The sequence below is a fragment of the Labeo rohita genome, chromosome 2 (genome assembly GCF_022985175.1).
Source record: "Labeo rohita strain BAU-BD-2019 chromosome 2, IGBB_LRoh.1.0, whole genome shotgun sequence".
Lineage (NCBI taxonomy): Eukaryota > Metazoa > Chordata > Actinopteri > Cypriniformes > Cyprinidae > Labeo > Labeo rohita.
This window is the reverse complement of record NC_066870.1, coordinates 8,449,617-8,462,911: the sequence shown is the minus strand read 5'-3', so window position 1 is coordinate 8,462,911 and position 13,295 is coordinate 8,449,617. Positions and strand designations below refer to the sequence as shown.

The window sequence follows — 13,295 nt, the reverse complement described above, 5'->3', positions numbered from 1 at the left end:
CGGTAGTGTATATATATATATAATGCTAAAATGTGTTTATTTGAGTAAATCTGTTTGAATCATAGTTCTGTCATTTCATGGTTTTAACACATTAAAGTCATATACATATATATTGAGCAGGCTGATTTAACATTTACAGATTGATTCAATTCACTTCTTCAGGAGGAAAAATAAATAAATAAATAAATTAAAAACAATTAATTAATTATTTAAAAAAATAATGAATTAATTATTAAATTAATTAATTATGACAGCATTTGTGTTAGGCTATAATATTAATTATAACAAAAACTAATGTCCCCTTAAAAAAAATAATTAATTTATTGGTTAGTTATTTATTGATTAGTTTTTGTTATAATAAACATTATAGCCTAATACAAATGCTGTCAGACTGAGTTGAATATTTTTAATCTTGAATATTTTTTTGTTTTACGTGTTATACTATGGTAGCATTCAACAAAGAAACAAAAGTGCTACATCACGATATCTCTTAAATGCCCAGTTTTCCTTTAAACCTTCTTCTGCGTGTTTCTGCAAAATGTTTATGATGACTGTAAACGAGAACACAGCTGAATTTTAAAAAAATGCATGAAATTGATAGTGATGAAAGGGGTTTACCTAATACGATGATTTTAGATTCTTATCCTACACACACACACACAAAGTACTTGAAGCAAATCGAAACGTGCGTTAATTCCCATGTATGCAAGCAATTTGTCCTAAACCCAGAGCTCAACATCTGTAATACCACGGAAATTACACAACACATGGCTAGCCGGTTATTTTCATTTTAGTTAATAGCAACATGTTTTGAAAAGGAAACTCCCATATCTCTAAAGGATTTATAAACGTTCCGGAGCATTAGAATATACAACAGATGAACGCAACAATGCTGCCCAGGGTCTGCAAGTATTGTAAGTAAAACATTTTTCGCTCATGTTTCAGTTCGTTTATTTCTAATAAATGAAAATACTTCCATAATATATTGTTACGTGTGGCGTTTTGTTACAGATTTGGCCGTCAACATTCTGTGCTTTGCTTTGATGTTGCGAAGTAGCATCGCCGGTCCGGTCGGAGCGCGTAAATCGCCATTGCGACTCACAGAAACGTGCAGTGCGCTCGCACGCTCTCTGCTCTGGAACGTGTCAGCGGTGCTTGAGAGGGTGAATATCATTCAATTAACCAGCACATATAGCCAATACACACAAACACACACACAAGTGGCTTTAAGTCTAATATGTATTATCTTTTTACAGGACCACTTGTTCAGCGGGTTTGACTGCGCACAGCAAAACGCAGAGGTGCACCTCAGGACGCAAACGGTGTCTGCTTGCATACCACAAGTAAGTGAGTCACACAAAAAATGATATGATGGTATTATATTTCAACGATGAAATATTTCATTGCACATAAGTGGACAAGGCATTAGGCTGTACAGTAGAATGACATGCCCATTAAAGAGAGAGAGAAAGAGAGATTTTATCAAGATTCAGGTTGTTTTTAAAAATATCCATAATTTTTATTCATTTTTGCCTTGAGTAGTTCAAATTGTCCAGAGATGTGACAAATAAATGTTTTTAATTACAAATACTCAATAGTCATAAAACAATACATATGTTATTGATAATTATTGACTACTAAAAATAATAATATTAACAAACTAACAAAAAAGGTTACTATTATCATTAATAATAATAAAAATGGTAACGCTTTACAATAAGGTGTTAGTTGTTAACATTAATGTATTAACTAACATGAACGAACAATTCGATTTATTAATCATTGTTAATGTTATTTAATAAAAATACAGTCGTTTATTCTTTGTTCATGTTAGTTCACAGTGCATTAACTAGTGTTAGCAAATACAACTTGTGATTTTAATAATGCATTAGTAAATGCTGAAATTAACATTAGCTAAGATTAATAAATGCTGTAGAAGTATTGTTCATTTCATTCTTAACTGATAATGATGGACACAAAGTGAAAAGAGAGTTGCCTCCATTTATATTATCAAGTTTGCTGATAGCAATAAATAGCCATTGTATTAAAAATTATAGTACATTCTTGATTGCTGAAATTCGGCATAATCAAAACATGTCATGAATTTTGTTTTTCACCCAGCAGAACTCCAAATGCACGCACAGTCCTGTTCTAAATATTGATGAGGTAAACGTACAGTCCATTTTTGCAATTTTTTTGCGTATTGGCTGTTTATTCTTCTGTTGATTAGTGTCTTTTTTCTGTTACACTGACATACATTGACATATATCTTTGTAGAATGAATGCCTACAGAGAATTCTAGAAGATCTCCACTACTATCGGGAGACATTTAGAGCATACTCCAACCCGGAGCTCACCAAAACTGTAGTGAAGAGCATTGATGAACTCATGCAGGTAAAATAAGCCAATCAACCAAATAAACTGTTTTCTGTAATAACTGTTAATTGCAAGGATTTTTTTCACTCACTCTTTTTCTTTCTTTCTTTCTTTTTTTTTCTACATTGCAATAGAACTGCTTCTCTGTCTCTGTGGTGGACAACTCTCCGCCCAAGGTAAAGCAGGCTATATTTATTGATAATGTAGGCATGTAATGTTATGAGTGCTTTTTTGACCTCTGTGATCCTGTCGAGTTTAAGTATGATTTTTTTTTTTTTTTCAGGCATTCATGGATCATCAAAAATCGTTTAAAGAACGACTGCAGCTGTGCAAAGTCTTAAAAGGTTTCAACCTTCGAACAATAACAATAAACCGTGTTTTCAGCTACATTTTGTCCAAATAGCAAACTAGTAGTTGTTACAGGCCAAGCACCTTTTAGTTTACTGTTATTAAATGCAATGATTATTTATTACTAAGTTATTTATTGTATTGTAACATTATTTATTTATACAGTAATTTATGCTATTTTATTTTTTGTGAACTTCTGGTTTGTTTCCTGCTGTTTTATTAAAGGTGGCCATGCATTTCTGCAAAACCTTGTTGTAGTCATGCTTTACCTTATATATTATATATAATAAGATATATTTTGTTAATAATACAACATATATAATTTGTCTCATGTATAAATTGGTGGTAACATGGGATAAATCACAGAGGAAGTGTCTTCAACATATTGCTGAACTGAAACAGTTTTGTGTATAAATGATTAACTAAATAATAGAGACGGCCAATATAGAAAGAGATCGTTCAGGTTATCCTTTCTATTTTAAGATATTCACTCTCATATTCAAAGATACAGCTATTAACATACTAATTCCTCTCTACTTTGAACAGGTAAAAATGATCGCCATTTTGCAGTTTCATCATCACTGTAATCAAATATTGACAAATTCTCTTTTTCTTTCGCTTTCATACAAGCCAATGCTTCATGACCTTAAAAAATTGCTGTCATTACATAAGATGTCATCACGTAAGAGGAAGTCAGCAACCACTGAATTACTACACTGTAATTTCAAGAAACATTTTCAATAATATGACAAAACTTTAGAATATTCTCATTTCTTTTCAGCAAAACAAACAAACAAACTTGAAAAAATGTTTATATATATATATATATATAATGGGAATTTAGTGAGAAAACTAATATGAACACAATCAACTGCAAATGAAACTTTGACTGCTCGCTCTGATTATTACAGTTAAATTGTTTTCATGTCTCAACTGTATTTCGGAAATTGTTTGAGAAGTTACAAAGTTACTTTTACTACAAAACGTAAAAAATTGTTAGTATATAAATATAGTATTCTCTTGTTTCTAAAGATTTTATATAGCAAATCCTGGATTATTGTCATTGGCTAAAATCAAAGTTCAAGAAATATTCTGAGATGCCTTATATGTAACATATATGTAAATATTTGCGTTCATTAATAAATGTGACCCTGAACCACAAAACCAGTCTTAAGTAGCATGTGGGTGTATTTGTAGCAACAGCAAAAAATACATTGCATGTGTCAAAATTATCGATTTTTCTGTTATGCCACAAATAAATAGTATATTAAGTAAAGATCATGTTCCATGAAGATATTTTGTAAATTTCCTGCCGCAAATATAACAAAACTTAATTTTTGAGTAGTAAGAACTTAATTTGAACAACATTAAAGGCGATTTTCTTAATATTTTGATTTCAGATATTCAAATAGTTGTATCTGGGCCAAATATTGTCCTATCCCAACAAACCATACATAAATGGAAATCTTCCAGATGATGATGTATAAATCTCAATTTAAAAAAAAAAATGACGCTTATGACTGGTTTTGTGGTCCAAGGTCACACCACTGTTTGTTTGTTTATTTATTTATTTATTTTGCGCGACTGCAGTCTATAAAACTGGGTTCATCAAAAGTGACGCATCTGACGCCATCAACGTGCTCCTGTAATCCGGTGCGATTTAGGACCCTGCGGTTTCTGTCCGTCACATCCAGGCAGCTCAAGGCTAACGACCGTCGGAATGAAAATGCAGTCGTCTTTATTCAACATTGCTCTGGTTTCTTTTATACTGGTTTTTATTGCTTCACATTTCGGAGAGGTGTTAGCTGATGGCAACGGACGAGGTAAAAGTGTATATTAAATGTAACGTTAGACATTTGAGCAAATAATCCTGGTCAACGCTAGCCGTGCTAGACCACCGGCTTCTGACCCGGAACGCGGATCTAATGTAACTCCCGATTGACCGAAATAAACCTCAGTACTAACTCCGTAAGGCTACATGTGTACTGCTGATAGGCGACATTATATCTATTCCCGTATATGTGAAAGAGTATGATTTATTTAGTGATAACGTTAGCTCATCTTAAACCTGAGTTGATGGGATTTTGCAGCCGCAATAAAGAATAGTGATCATAAATGATCAGATGAGTTATGTATTTTGACTGACGTGTCTCTGTCTTTGCATTTGTGTATTGGACGAAAGACTGTAATGAGATCTCTGATCACAGGTGCATTGTTGCAGGTCTCTTTGTTCTGTGGTTGTAGTCGTGGCTTGTTCAAACAGGTACACTTGTTTCTTTCCGGATGTATCATGTTAAATATCTGTAATGGATGTGTATATGTGTATTATTTAAGGATTTGGGGACCATATTCACTGGAGGAACCTTGAGGATGGAAAGAAGGAAGCTGAAGCAAGGTACATATGGCTTAATCTTCTCCTTCAGTATCCTTTAACAATGTAGTTCAAGTATTTCTATAAAAATGTAGGCCTACACCAGACTGCCAGAAATATGATCTGGTCAAGTTCAAGCACTTAATTTGAAAAAATGCATTTTAAAAGACTCTAAATTATCAACATGATCAGGATTTAGCTATTTTTGTAAACCAATAAAAGGTATTTCGTTGAAAAGGCCGAAAGTATCATTAAAAAAATGTTTGACTTCAGATTGTGCTATGTGGTGTTGTAGTCTTTACAGATTTTTATAAAGTAAAAGTAAGAATATCTTCTATTTTGTTAGTAATATTTCAAAATTGACACTTACTGGACTGAAACAATTTAGATTTACTATCCATTATCCATACTTTTTTAAAAAATTTTAATAAGAAACATCTTGTTAAAAAGTGAGCATGTAATATGATGCATATGAGTCATCATTGTATTGCATTGCTTACAGTAGAAATATTTTGTCTAAAGGTTCAACAAACTTTTTAATAATAAAAAAAATCTTTTTTATTTATAATTTGATTATATTAGATTATAGAAAATTACCAGGTTTCCTAGTAAAATGGAATTTGGGAATTATCTTGCATGAAGTTTACATCTTGCAAAATTTGCTTTTGATTGAATTGTTTCAAAAGTGATTTCCAAGTGTAATTCTGATCTTGTTCTGTCCAGTGGACTCCCGATGATGGTCATTGTTCACAAGACTTGGTGTGGAGCTTGTAAAGGTATGATGCTGGGCAGTGTACAATTTAATGATATAAACGGGAAAATCATTCATAAGAACAGAAAAACACTACCATTCAAAAGTTTGGGGTTAGTAAGGTGTTTTTTGTTTTAAATATAGTATTAAAAAAAGTAATATTGTGAAATAATTTCAATTTAAAATAACTACTTTTCTGTTTAATGTATTTTAAACTATAAGTTATTCTTGTGATAGCAAAGCTGAATTGTCAGCGTCATTACTTAAGTCTTCAGTCTCACATGATCCTTCAGAAATCATCCTAATACGTTGATTTGATGCTGAAGTAACATTTTTATTTTTTTTTAATTTGTGTTGTAAGACTGTGTTGCACAAAATATTTTTGTGGAAACAGTTTTTTTTTTCTTTTTAATTTTTTTTTAATTTTGCAAAAAAAAAAATTATATATATATATATATATATATATATATTTATTTATTTATTTATTTATTTATTTTTTAATAAAAAGACTTCTGAACGGTAGTGATTTTTGATGTATGAATGGCTTATTCTGTTATTCTCTTATCCTGAAGTGTGCAGATGATTTATGATGTTTTAAAAATAACTTTAGCTTTAAAGCCCAAGTTTGCTGAATCAAAGGACATTTCTGAGTTGGCTCACAACTTTGTCATGGTTAATTTGGAGGTGAGGAGCTCTTATTATTATTTACTTGATAATTTTTTACAAAATGCATATTGTAATTCCGACATGTAGATGGCTTGGAAAAAAGAACTTGTATATAATATGAATATACTGTATGTATATGTGTGTGTAGTAATACACATTTTGTCAAGAGAGTATGTGTTATTATATTGTCCCATGTGGCTATAGGATGAAGAGGAGCCGAAAGATGAAGCCTTCAGCCCAGATGGCGGTTACATTCCAAGAATACTTTTCCTTGGTAGGTCATAAACATAAACAAATTGACTAAACAGATGCACTCATTTAAAACATAAACCAGTGTCAATAAAAAGTTTTATTCCTTAAGAAATTAGTTGACCTAATAAAAGCCCTTTTTAACAGAGGTAAGAGTCAGTCAGTGTGAAAATGTTTTCACCACATAACCAGCCCAAATATGAGTCCTTTTATTCCAGAAACCCTCCTGTTGTGGGACAGTGTCAGTATAAATGCATTATGGTAGAAAAATGTATTTCTGAAATACCATAACAACATGGATGGAGAATATTTTTTGTTCTTTGGTAGATCCAACTGGTAAAGTCCACTCTGAGATCACAAACAAGAATGGGAACCCCAACTACAAGTACTTCTACAGCAATGCAGATCAAGGTAAGAAATTCTAAGAAAAAATGTAAAAGACACACATGCACACACATGTAAATATATATTTTATTATTGCCCTCCTGCTTTTTTTCAGTATTTTTCGTTTCATTTTTCCCATCAAGTCTTTTCAAAGCTTTAACCAAACCAACCAGCTACTAGTGAGTCACAACATTACAAACTTTTATTTGAAGTAAAGTATTTGAAAATCAGACAAAATAACACTGGTACAAGACTGTGTACTTAACGCTTTAGTGACGGAAAGAACTACAATCCCATGAACCATTGCGAAGGACATAATTAAGTTTAAAAACGTTATAGAAATATAAAATGTCCGTTTAAATTTGTTGATTGCGTACATTTAGGAACAATAAATATTTTTTTTTTTGCAAAATATGCATATTAGGGATGTCAAATGATTAATTGCTATTAATCGGATACAAAATAAAAGTTTGAGTTTGCGTAATATATGCGTGTGTACTGTGTGTAATTATTATGGATATATAAATACATACAAATTAATGTATATATTTAAGAGAAATGTTATTTATGTACAAATAATTTTTATTTAGATATAATATGAATTATATAACAATTATAATGAATACATATACTTGTAAATATTTCTTAAATATATACGTGAATGTTTGTATTTACAGTTTTTGAAAGTTTGTGAACCCTTTAGAATTTTCTATATTTCTGCATAAATATGACCCAAAACATCATCAGATTTTCGCACAAGTCCTGAAAGTAGACAAAGAGAACCCAATCAAACAAATGAGCCAAATATATTTTCTTTGTCATTTATTTATTCAGCAAAATGATCCAATATTGCATATCTGTGCGTTGCAAAAGTATGTGAATCTTTGCTTTCGGTATCTGGTGTAAACCCTTTTTGCTGCAGCAACTGAAGGTTACTTGTAAATTACCTTTAAAAGTTTCTTGTAAATGCTGATCAGTCCTGCACAATAACATGTAGGAGTTTTAGCCCATTCCTTAGTGTAAAAGGAACTGCTTGCTTAGTTCCTTCCACAACATTTTAATTGGATTAAGGTCTGGATTTTGACTCAGCCATTCCAAAACTTTAACTTTGTTTTTCTTTAACCATTCTTTGGTAGAATGACTTGTGTGCTTGGGGTCGTTGTCGTGCTGCATGGCCCACGTTCTCTTGAGACTCTGTTCTTAAACCGATGTCCTGACGTTTTCCTTTAGAATTTGCTGGTATAATTCAGAATTTATTGTTCCATCAATATTGGCAGGCTGTCCTGGCCAAGATGCAGCAAAACAGCCATGATATTACCACCATCATGTTTCGCAGATGGAATAGGATTCTTAAGCTGAAATGCAGTGTGTTCTTTTCTCCAAACATAATAGCTTCTCATTTAAACCAATATGTTCTATTTTGGTTTCATCCATCCATTAAGCCTTTCTCCAATAGTCCTCATGATCTTTAGTAAGCAATTTTCTTTTTGGAGAACAGTGGCTTTCTTCTTGCAACTCTGCCATGCACACCATGGTTGCTTGGTGTTCTCCTGATGGTGGGCTCATGAACATTAACATTAGCCAATGTGTGAGAGGCCTTTAGTTGCTTAGAAGTTACCCTGGGAACCTTTGCGACCTCGCAGACTATTACACGTTCCCCTTCGAGTGATCTTTGTTGGTTGACCCCTTTTTGGGAAGGTAACAGTGGTCTTGATTTTCCTCCATTTGTACTCAATCTGACTGTGGATTTGTGGAATCCAAACTCTTTAGAGATGGTTTTGTAACCTTTTCTAGCCTGATGAGCAACATGAATTCTTTTTCCAAGGTCCTCAGTAATCTCCTTTGTTCGTGACATGATTCACTTTCACAAACATGATCAGACTTTTGTAGATCCCTGTTCTTTGAATAAAACAGGTCACATACTGACATTTGATAGTCATTGCACTGACTGAAAACACCTCTGCACAGATACAAGACTCCAATTTTACCTTTGAATTAACTGCTAATCCAAGAGATTCACATACCTTTGCCACTCACAGATATGCAATATTGGATCATTTTCCTGAATAAATAAATGACAAGGAAAATATTTTTGTCTCATTTGTTTGATTGGGTTCTCTTTGTCTACTTGCAGGAAATCTGATGATGTTTTGGGTCATATTTATGCAGAAATATAGAATATTCTAAATGGTTCACAAACTTTAAAGCAGCACTGTGTATATCTATACTAATTGCACGCACACATTACATTATCCATTACACTACACACACATATATATTAGGCGAACTCAGACTTTCATTTTGTATGTGATTAATTGCGATTAATCGCTTGACGTTATATTCAAGTATTTAATTGTTATGAGACGGAGGATGACCAACTCAATTCGTGTTGCTTCTTGGGACTGGGAGGAGCTCAGCGCTCATTTGACGCAATTTGATCGCTGTGACTCTAGTGGAATTTTTTTTTATAGCAATATGGGTAATGTAGTTTTTCACCAGCGATTCTGCTGTTAAACACTTGTTTAAAACAAGTTGAATATTGCAAACTGATGCCTTTATCAAAAGCATATACCTTTGATTAACAACCTTGGATCTTACAGTAGGTCTCTCTTTAAAGGCATCTAATTTGATATATATATATATATTTTTTTTTTTTTTTTTTTTTAAAAGGAGAAAAATGGAAAAATTTTTACTTTTGGAATCTTACTGTTGCACTTTTGCAAAAATATCATCATCATGCACAATATAACTACTTTATAAATAATGTGATGTATTGTGTCTGAAATGATTCACTTTTTCGCTCACTTTCGCTTCAAATGGCAAACTTTCCAGTGGCAATGCAAAACAGGATTGACTGTGTGTGCAGTACAGTCGAAAGATGAATTTGAAAAACAAATGAGATTTTGGGTGCAATATGAACAAAACGAGTGACGTTCCTTGACCACATTTCTCTTCCATATGCAGTTGTGGCTAGCATGAAGGAAGCTCAAGAGAAGCTGACTGGTGATGCCTTCAAGACCGCTCACATCGGTGATGAACTCTAAGAAAGGCAGAAGCGGCATGGAAAAGATCTCAGCCAGTATACTGCATCACTTTCATGGGTACATTAGATCCATCCACCCATCCATCTACAACCTCAACTCCTCCTGTCATTTCATTTGATCTGCTATAGCACAAGACTAGCTTCAAAAATGAAGGAATTTATAATGCATTTACGGATTACATTTCAAGGTTTTACAGCTTGTGGTAGATTGGCTTATTACTTGGAGAACCAAAGCATACTTACTGTCACATAAAGGGTGCTAAAAGGTTTTTTTTTCGTCATGCATTTCATAAATTCAAAACTGATGTGTCCATATTGATTATTCATGTTGAAAACAACCGACCCTCTTGACTGCATTCTTAAGGCACTCCATGTTTTTTCTAAGAAACACGCCAGTAAGGCAATTCTCATGTGCTTCCAAGCCATATCTTGCAAGCTGTGGTAAAACTGACCCAGTTACCCAGTCACTTTATGAAGAGCCTTATAATCCCCAAACTGTACCCACCTAAAAACTATTATGTATGTTTTCATGAGCGTGCCAGTTCTATTATGTTAAAGTTATTAGAAATGCTAACAATATCTCTTAAACTTGCCAAGTTTTAGTCCTCAATATATGGAGTCAACTTTAATTTTAAAGACAGATTTTTACTATCAACAATACCTGTGAATTAAAGTTTGTAATGTGAACTGGCACTTTTTTTGTTTGTTTGTTTGTTTTTTTTTTTCCTTTTTTGGGATTGATAGGGAATTGTCTGTCTTCACCATATTGTATTTTATACCAATATGTAAAATGAGGCTACAAATAAAGTTGATATAAAATATTGGAATATAATTATTTCACTGTTAGCTTACAACAGATTTAAGTATTGTTCACTCTTTGTATTTTAATAACTACGTTTCCGAAAGGTACTACAAAACTACACTTTCTTTAAATTAAGGTGACAACTCATAACAAGTAAACACTGTAAAAATAAATAAAATAAATAAAAATAAATCATGTACAATTTATTAAAAAAAAAAAAAAAAAAAAGATTCCTAAACTACTGTTCAAAGGATTGGGGTCTGTCTTTTTTTTATTATAATACTTAAAAAATAATAAAGATAATTATACTTAAAAATAATTAATACTTTTATTTTATCAAGGATTCATTGAATTGACCTTTTTTAATGAATGAAAACCTATTTCTTAATAAATGCAACCTTGGTGACTTTTCCTGTGGTGTTTCCAAACCTTTGGATGAAAATCTCTAGTCTCAAAACTACATTTGTTTCATGGTACAAATCAGTTTTGGGGAAAGTTACTTTTAAAAGTAATGCATTACAATATTGCGTTACTCCCTAAAAAAGGAACTAATTATGCTACTTAATTACTTTATATGGAAAGTAATGCGTTACGTTTCTTTTGAGTTACATTTGTGTTACTTTTTAAATCTTGGCAGGGCTTGCTTGTTTAATTTTAAAATAGATGGTTATATTTTTAGCAAATGTAAAAGCCCTGGCTTTCACACCACAAAGTGAAATGAATAAGCCTCATGCTAAAGGAAAAATAAATTCACGTCTGTACAGTAGAACGCCAAAGTAGAAGGTTCAAAACTCTTCAGTAGTAAAAACAATAAAGCACAAATGTTAGTTTATTTAAAGTCATTTTTGCTTATTAGTATGGTTGAACTGGATCATCAAAGGTCAGTAGCAAAGACATTGGTTAATAAAATGTCATTAAATACATAAAGGAAATCTGTTATTTAACATACTGCAGTTTCCATTTTAATTTATTTTGATGAGTAATGAATCAGTTTTTTCTGAGTGAGATGAATTAATGCATATTCTAATTTAGTTTAGAACTACAGTAACATCATGTTTAGACAACGCACACAATACCTCTGCATTTCCAATTTCTCTCAACATGGGGACAGGAGACAGTCAATAAATGGGGAAAACAAAGCAACTTTTTTTGAAAAAGCAAAAAAAAAAGTAATGTGTTACTTTACTAGTTACTTGAAAAAAGTAATCCGATTATGTAACTTGTATTGCGTTACCCCCAACACTGGTACTAATTTAATGAATAATAAATTTATATGCATATCCTAGTCCCACATTATGGAGTTGTTTTGCCTGATAGGGCTATTACACAAAGCACTACCACATGATTGGTGCTACAGCAGGGGGCAGTCATTATCCAGATCCGTCCTTCTGTTCCAGTCCTTCTGTTCCACTGTGAACTGGAAAATGGAAACTACTCTCCTATTAGTGGTGTTTGCAGTAAGTCAAACCCCAGTGCAAAAACACTAACAACAATGTTAAATGACATGCTGTGGTTTAATATATGGGCCATTCTACAGAGTTGGATATGTCTTGAAATAAATGTCTTTTTCCTGAAAAATTGTATGTAGGCTTATGCAAATTGTGTAATATCTAAAGTACACATTTCTAGTAATTGTGCAGTTAATTCTCATGTTGTATTTTCAGAAAGTTTTGGAATATTTGTCCTCTCCCCAAATTTGTTACTACTGAAACAGTAACATATTATTTACTTAGAAGGGTTATATTGACCTGTTTTATAGAAGACTTTGCTACTACATTGTACATTTTTTGCCATTTTGTTAAACTTTTTTTTTTTTAGAGGTAAATCAATAACAATGGCATTTTTAGCAATATTTGTATAAATCATGAGATTTACAAGAAATTTTCTTTGTAAAAGGCAAAAAGTTCATCATACTGATTTCAAACTTAAGGATTCATTAGTTCGAATATACATTGAATCTACATCAAAAACTCATAACATCTTAGTACATTTAAAAGTACATTTCATTTTTGACAAAACATCCCATGCTTTGGTAGTGACTGCACATTTTCAGTAGTGACAGTAATGCTTTGGTAGTGACCACATCACATTACAGAATTTTAACTTGCAAACTAAAACACTAAAACTAAAACACTACTAAAACAAACAAAAAAAAAAAAAGTATAACTGTACTGAAATTGTTTATTTTCCCCAAATATGAGGATTATGCTTTCCCTTTTGTCACTACTGAAACAATGATGACCTGTGACCGTTTCCGTCGTAACAATTTTAGATACTTTTGAACCCAGCTCAAAAATGCTAATCA

General features: G+C 32.2%; 2 protein-coding genes across 4 annotated transcripts; both read left to right on the top strand.

Annotated features, from left to right (window-relative positions):
• The first annotated feature begins 390 nt into the window (after positions 1 to 390).
• On the top strand, positions 391 to 2,948 carry zmp:0000001127 (uncharacterized). 3 transcript variants are annotated; one of them, XM_051093699.1, is made up of 7 exons: positions 391 to 914; positions 1,012 to 1,163; positions 1,257 to 1,343; positions 2,125 to 2,166; positions 2,278 to 2,394; positions 2,511 to 2,552; positions 2,660 to 2,948. In XM_051093699.1, exons 1-7 carry the CDS (start codon positions 878 to 880, stop codon positions 2,777 to 2,779), a joined length of 597 nt encoding a protein of 198 aa, XP_050949656.1. In that variant the 5' UTR covers positions 391 to 877; the 3' UTR covers positions 2,780 to 2,948. The 3 variants fall into 3 exon arrangements, with proteins under 3 accessions (XP_050949656.1, XP_050949648.1, XP_050949663.1); XM_051093691.1 differs by having other exon boundaries at positions 2,122 to 2,166; XM_051093706.1 differs by having other exon boundaries at positions 391 to 1,163; positions 2,122 to 2,166.
• A 1,419-nt stretch (positions 2,949 to 4,367) lies between these two features.
• txndc12 (thioredoxin domain containing 12 (endoplasmic reticulum)) lies at positions 4,368 to 11,009 on the top strand. The gene is made up of 7 exons (XM_051096697.1): positions 4,368 to 4,547; positions 5,059 to 5,119; positions 5,819 to 5,871; positions 6,457 to 6,530; positions 6,717 to 6,786; positions 7,089 to 7,172; positions 10,110 to 11,009. Exons 1-7 carry the CDS (start codon positions 4,445 to 4,447, stop codon positions 10,187 to 10,189), a joined length of 525 nt encoding a protein of 174 aa, XP_050952654.1. The 5' UTR covers positions 4,368 to 4,444; the 3' UTR covers positions 10,190 to 11,009.
• Positions 11,010 to 13,295: the final 2,286 nt, after the last annotated feature.

What these genes read in the sequence shown, in the direction of transcription:
- zmp:0000001127 (XM_051093691.1), top strand. Translation starts at nt 878, where the DNA reads ATGAACGCAACAATGCTGCCCAGGGTCTGCAAGTATT. An exon ending in TGTCAGCGGTGCTTGAGAGG is followed by an intron (nt 1,164 to 1,256) that starts GTGAATATCATT and finishes ATCTTTTTACAG; the next exon opens with GACCACTTGTTCAGCGGGTT. An exon ending in GCATTGATGAACTCATGCAG is followed by an intron (nt 2,395 to 2,510) that starts GTAAAATAAGCC and finishes ACATTGCAATAG; the next exon opens with AACTGCTTCTCTGTCTCTGT.
- txndc12 (XM_051096697.1), top strand. Translation starts at nt 4,445, where the DNA reads ATGAAAATGCAGTCGTCTTTATTCAACATTGCTCTGGTTTCTTTTATA. An exon ending in AGCTGATGGCAACGGACGAG is followed by an intron (nt 4,548 to 5,058) that starts GTAAAAGTGTAT and finishes GTATTATTTAAG; the next exon opens with GATTTGGGGACCATATTCAC. An exon ending in AAGAAGGAAGCTGAAGCAAG is followed by an intron (nt 5,120 to 5,818) that starts GTACATATGGCT and finishes TGTTCTGTCCAG; the next exon opens with TGGACTCCCGATGATGGTCA.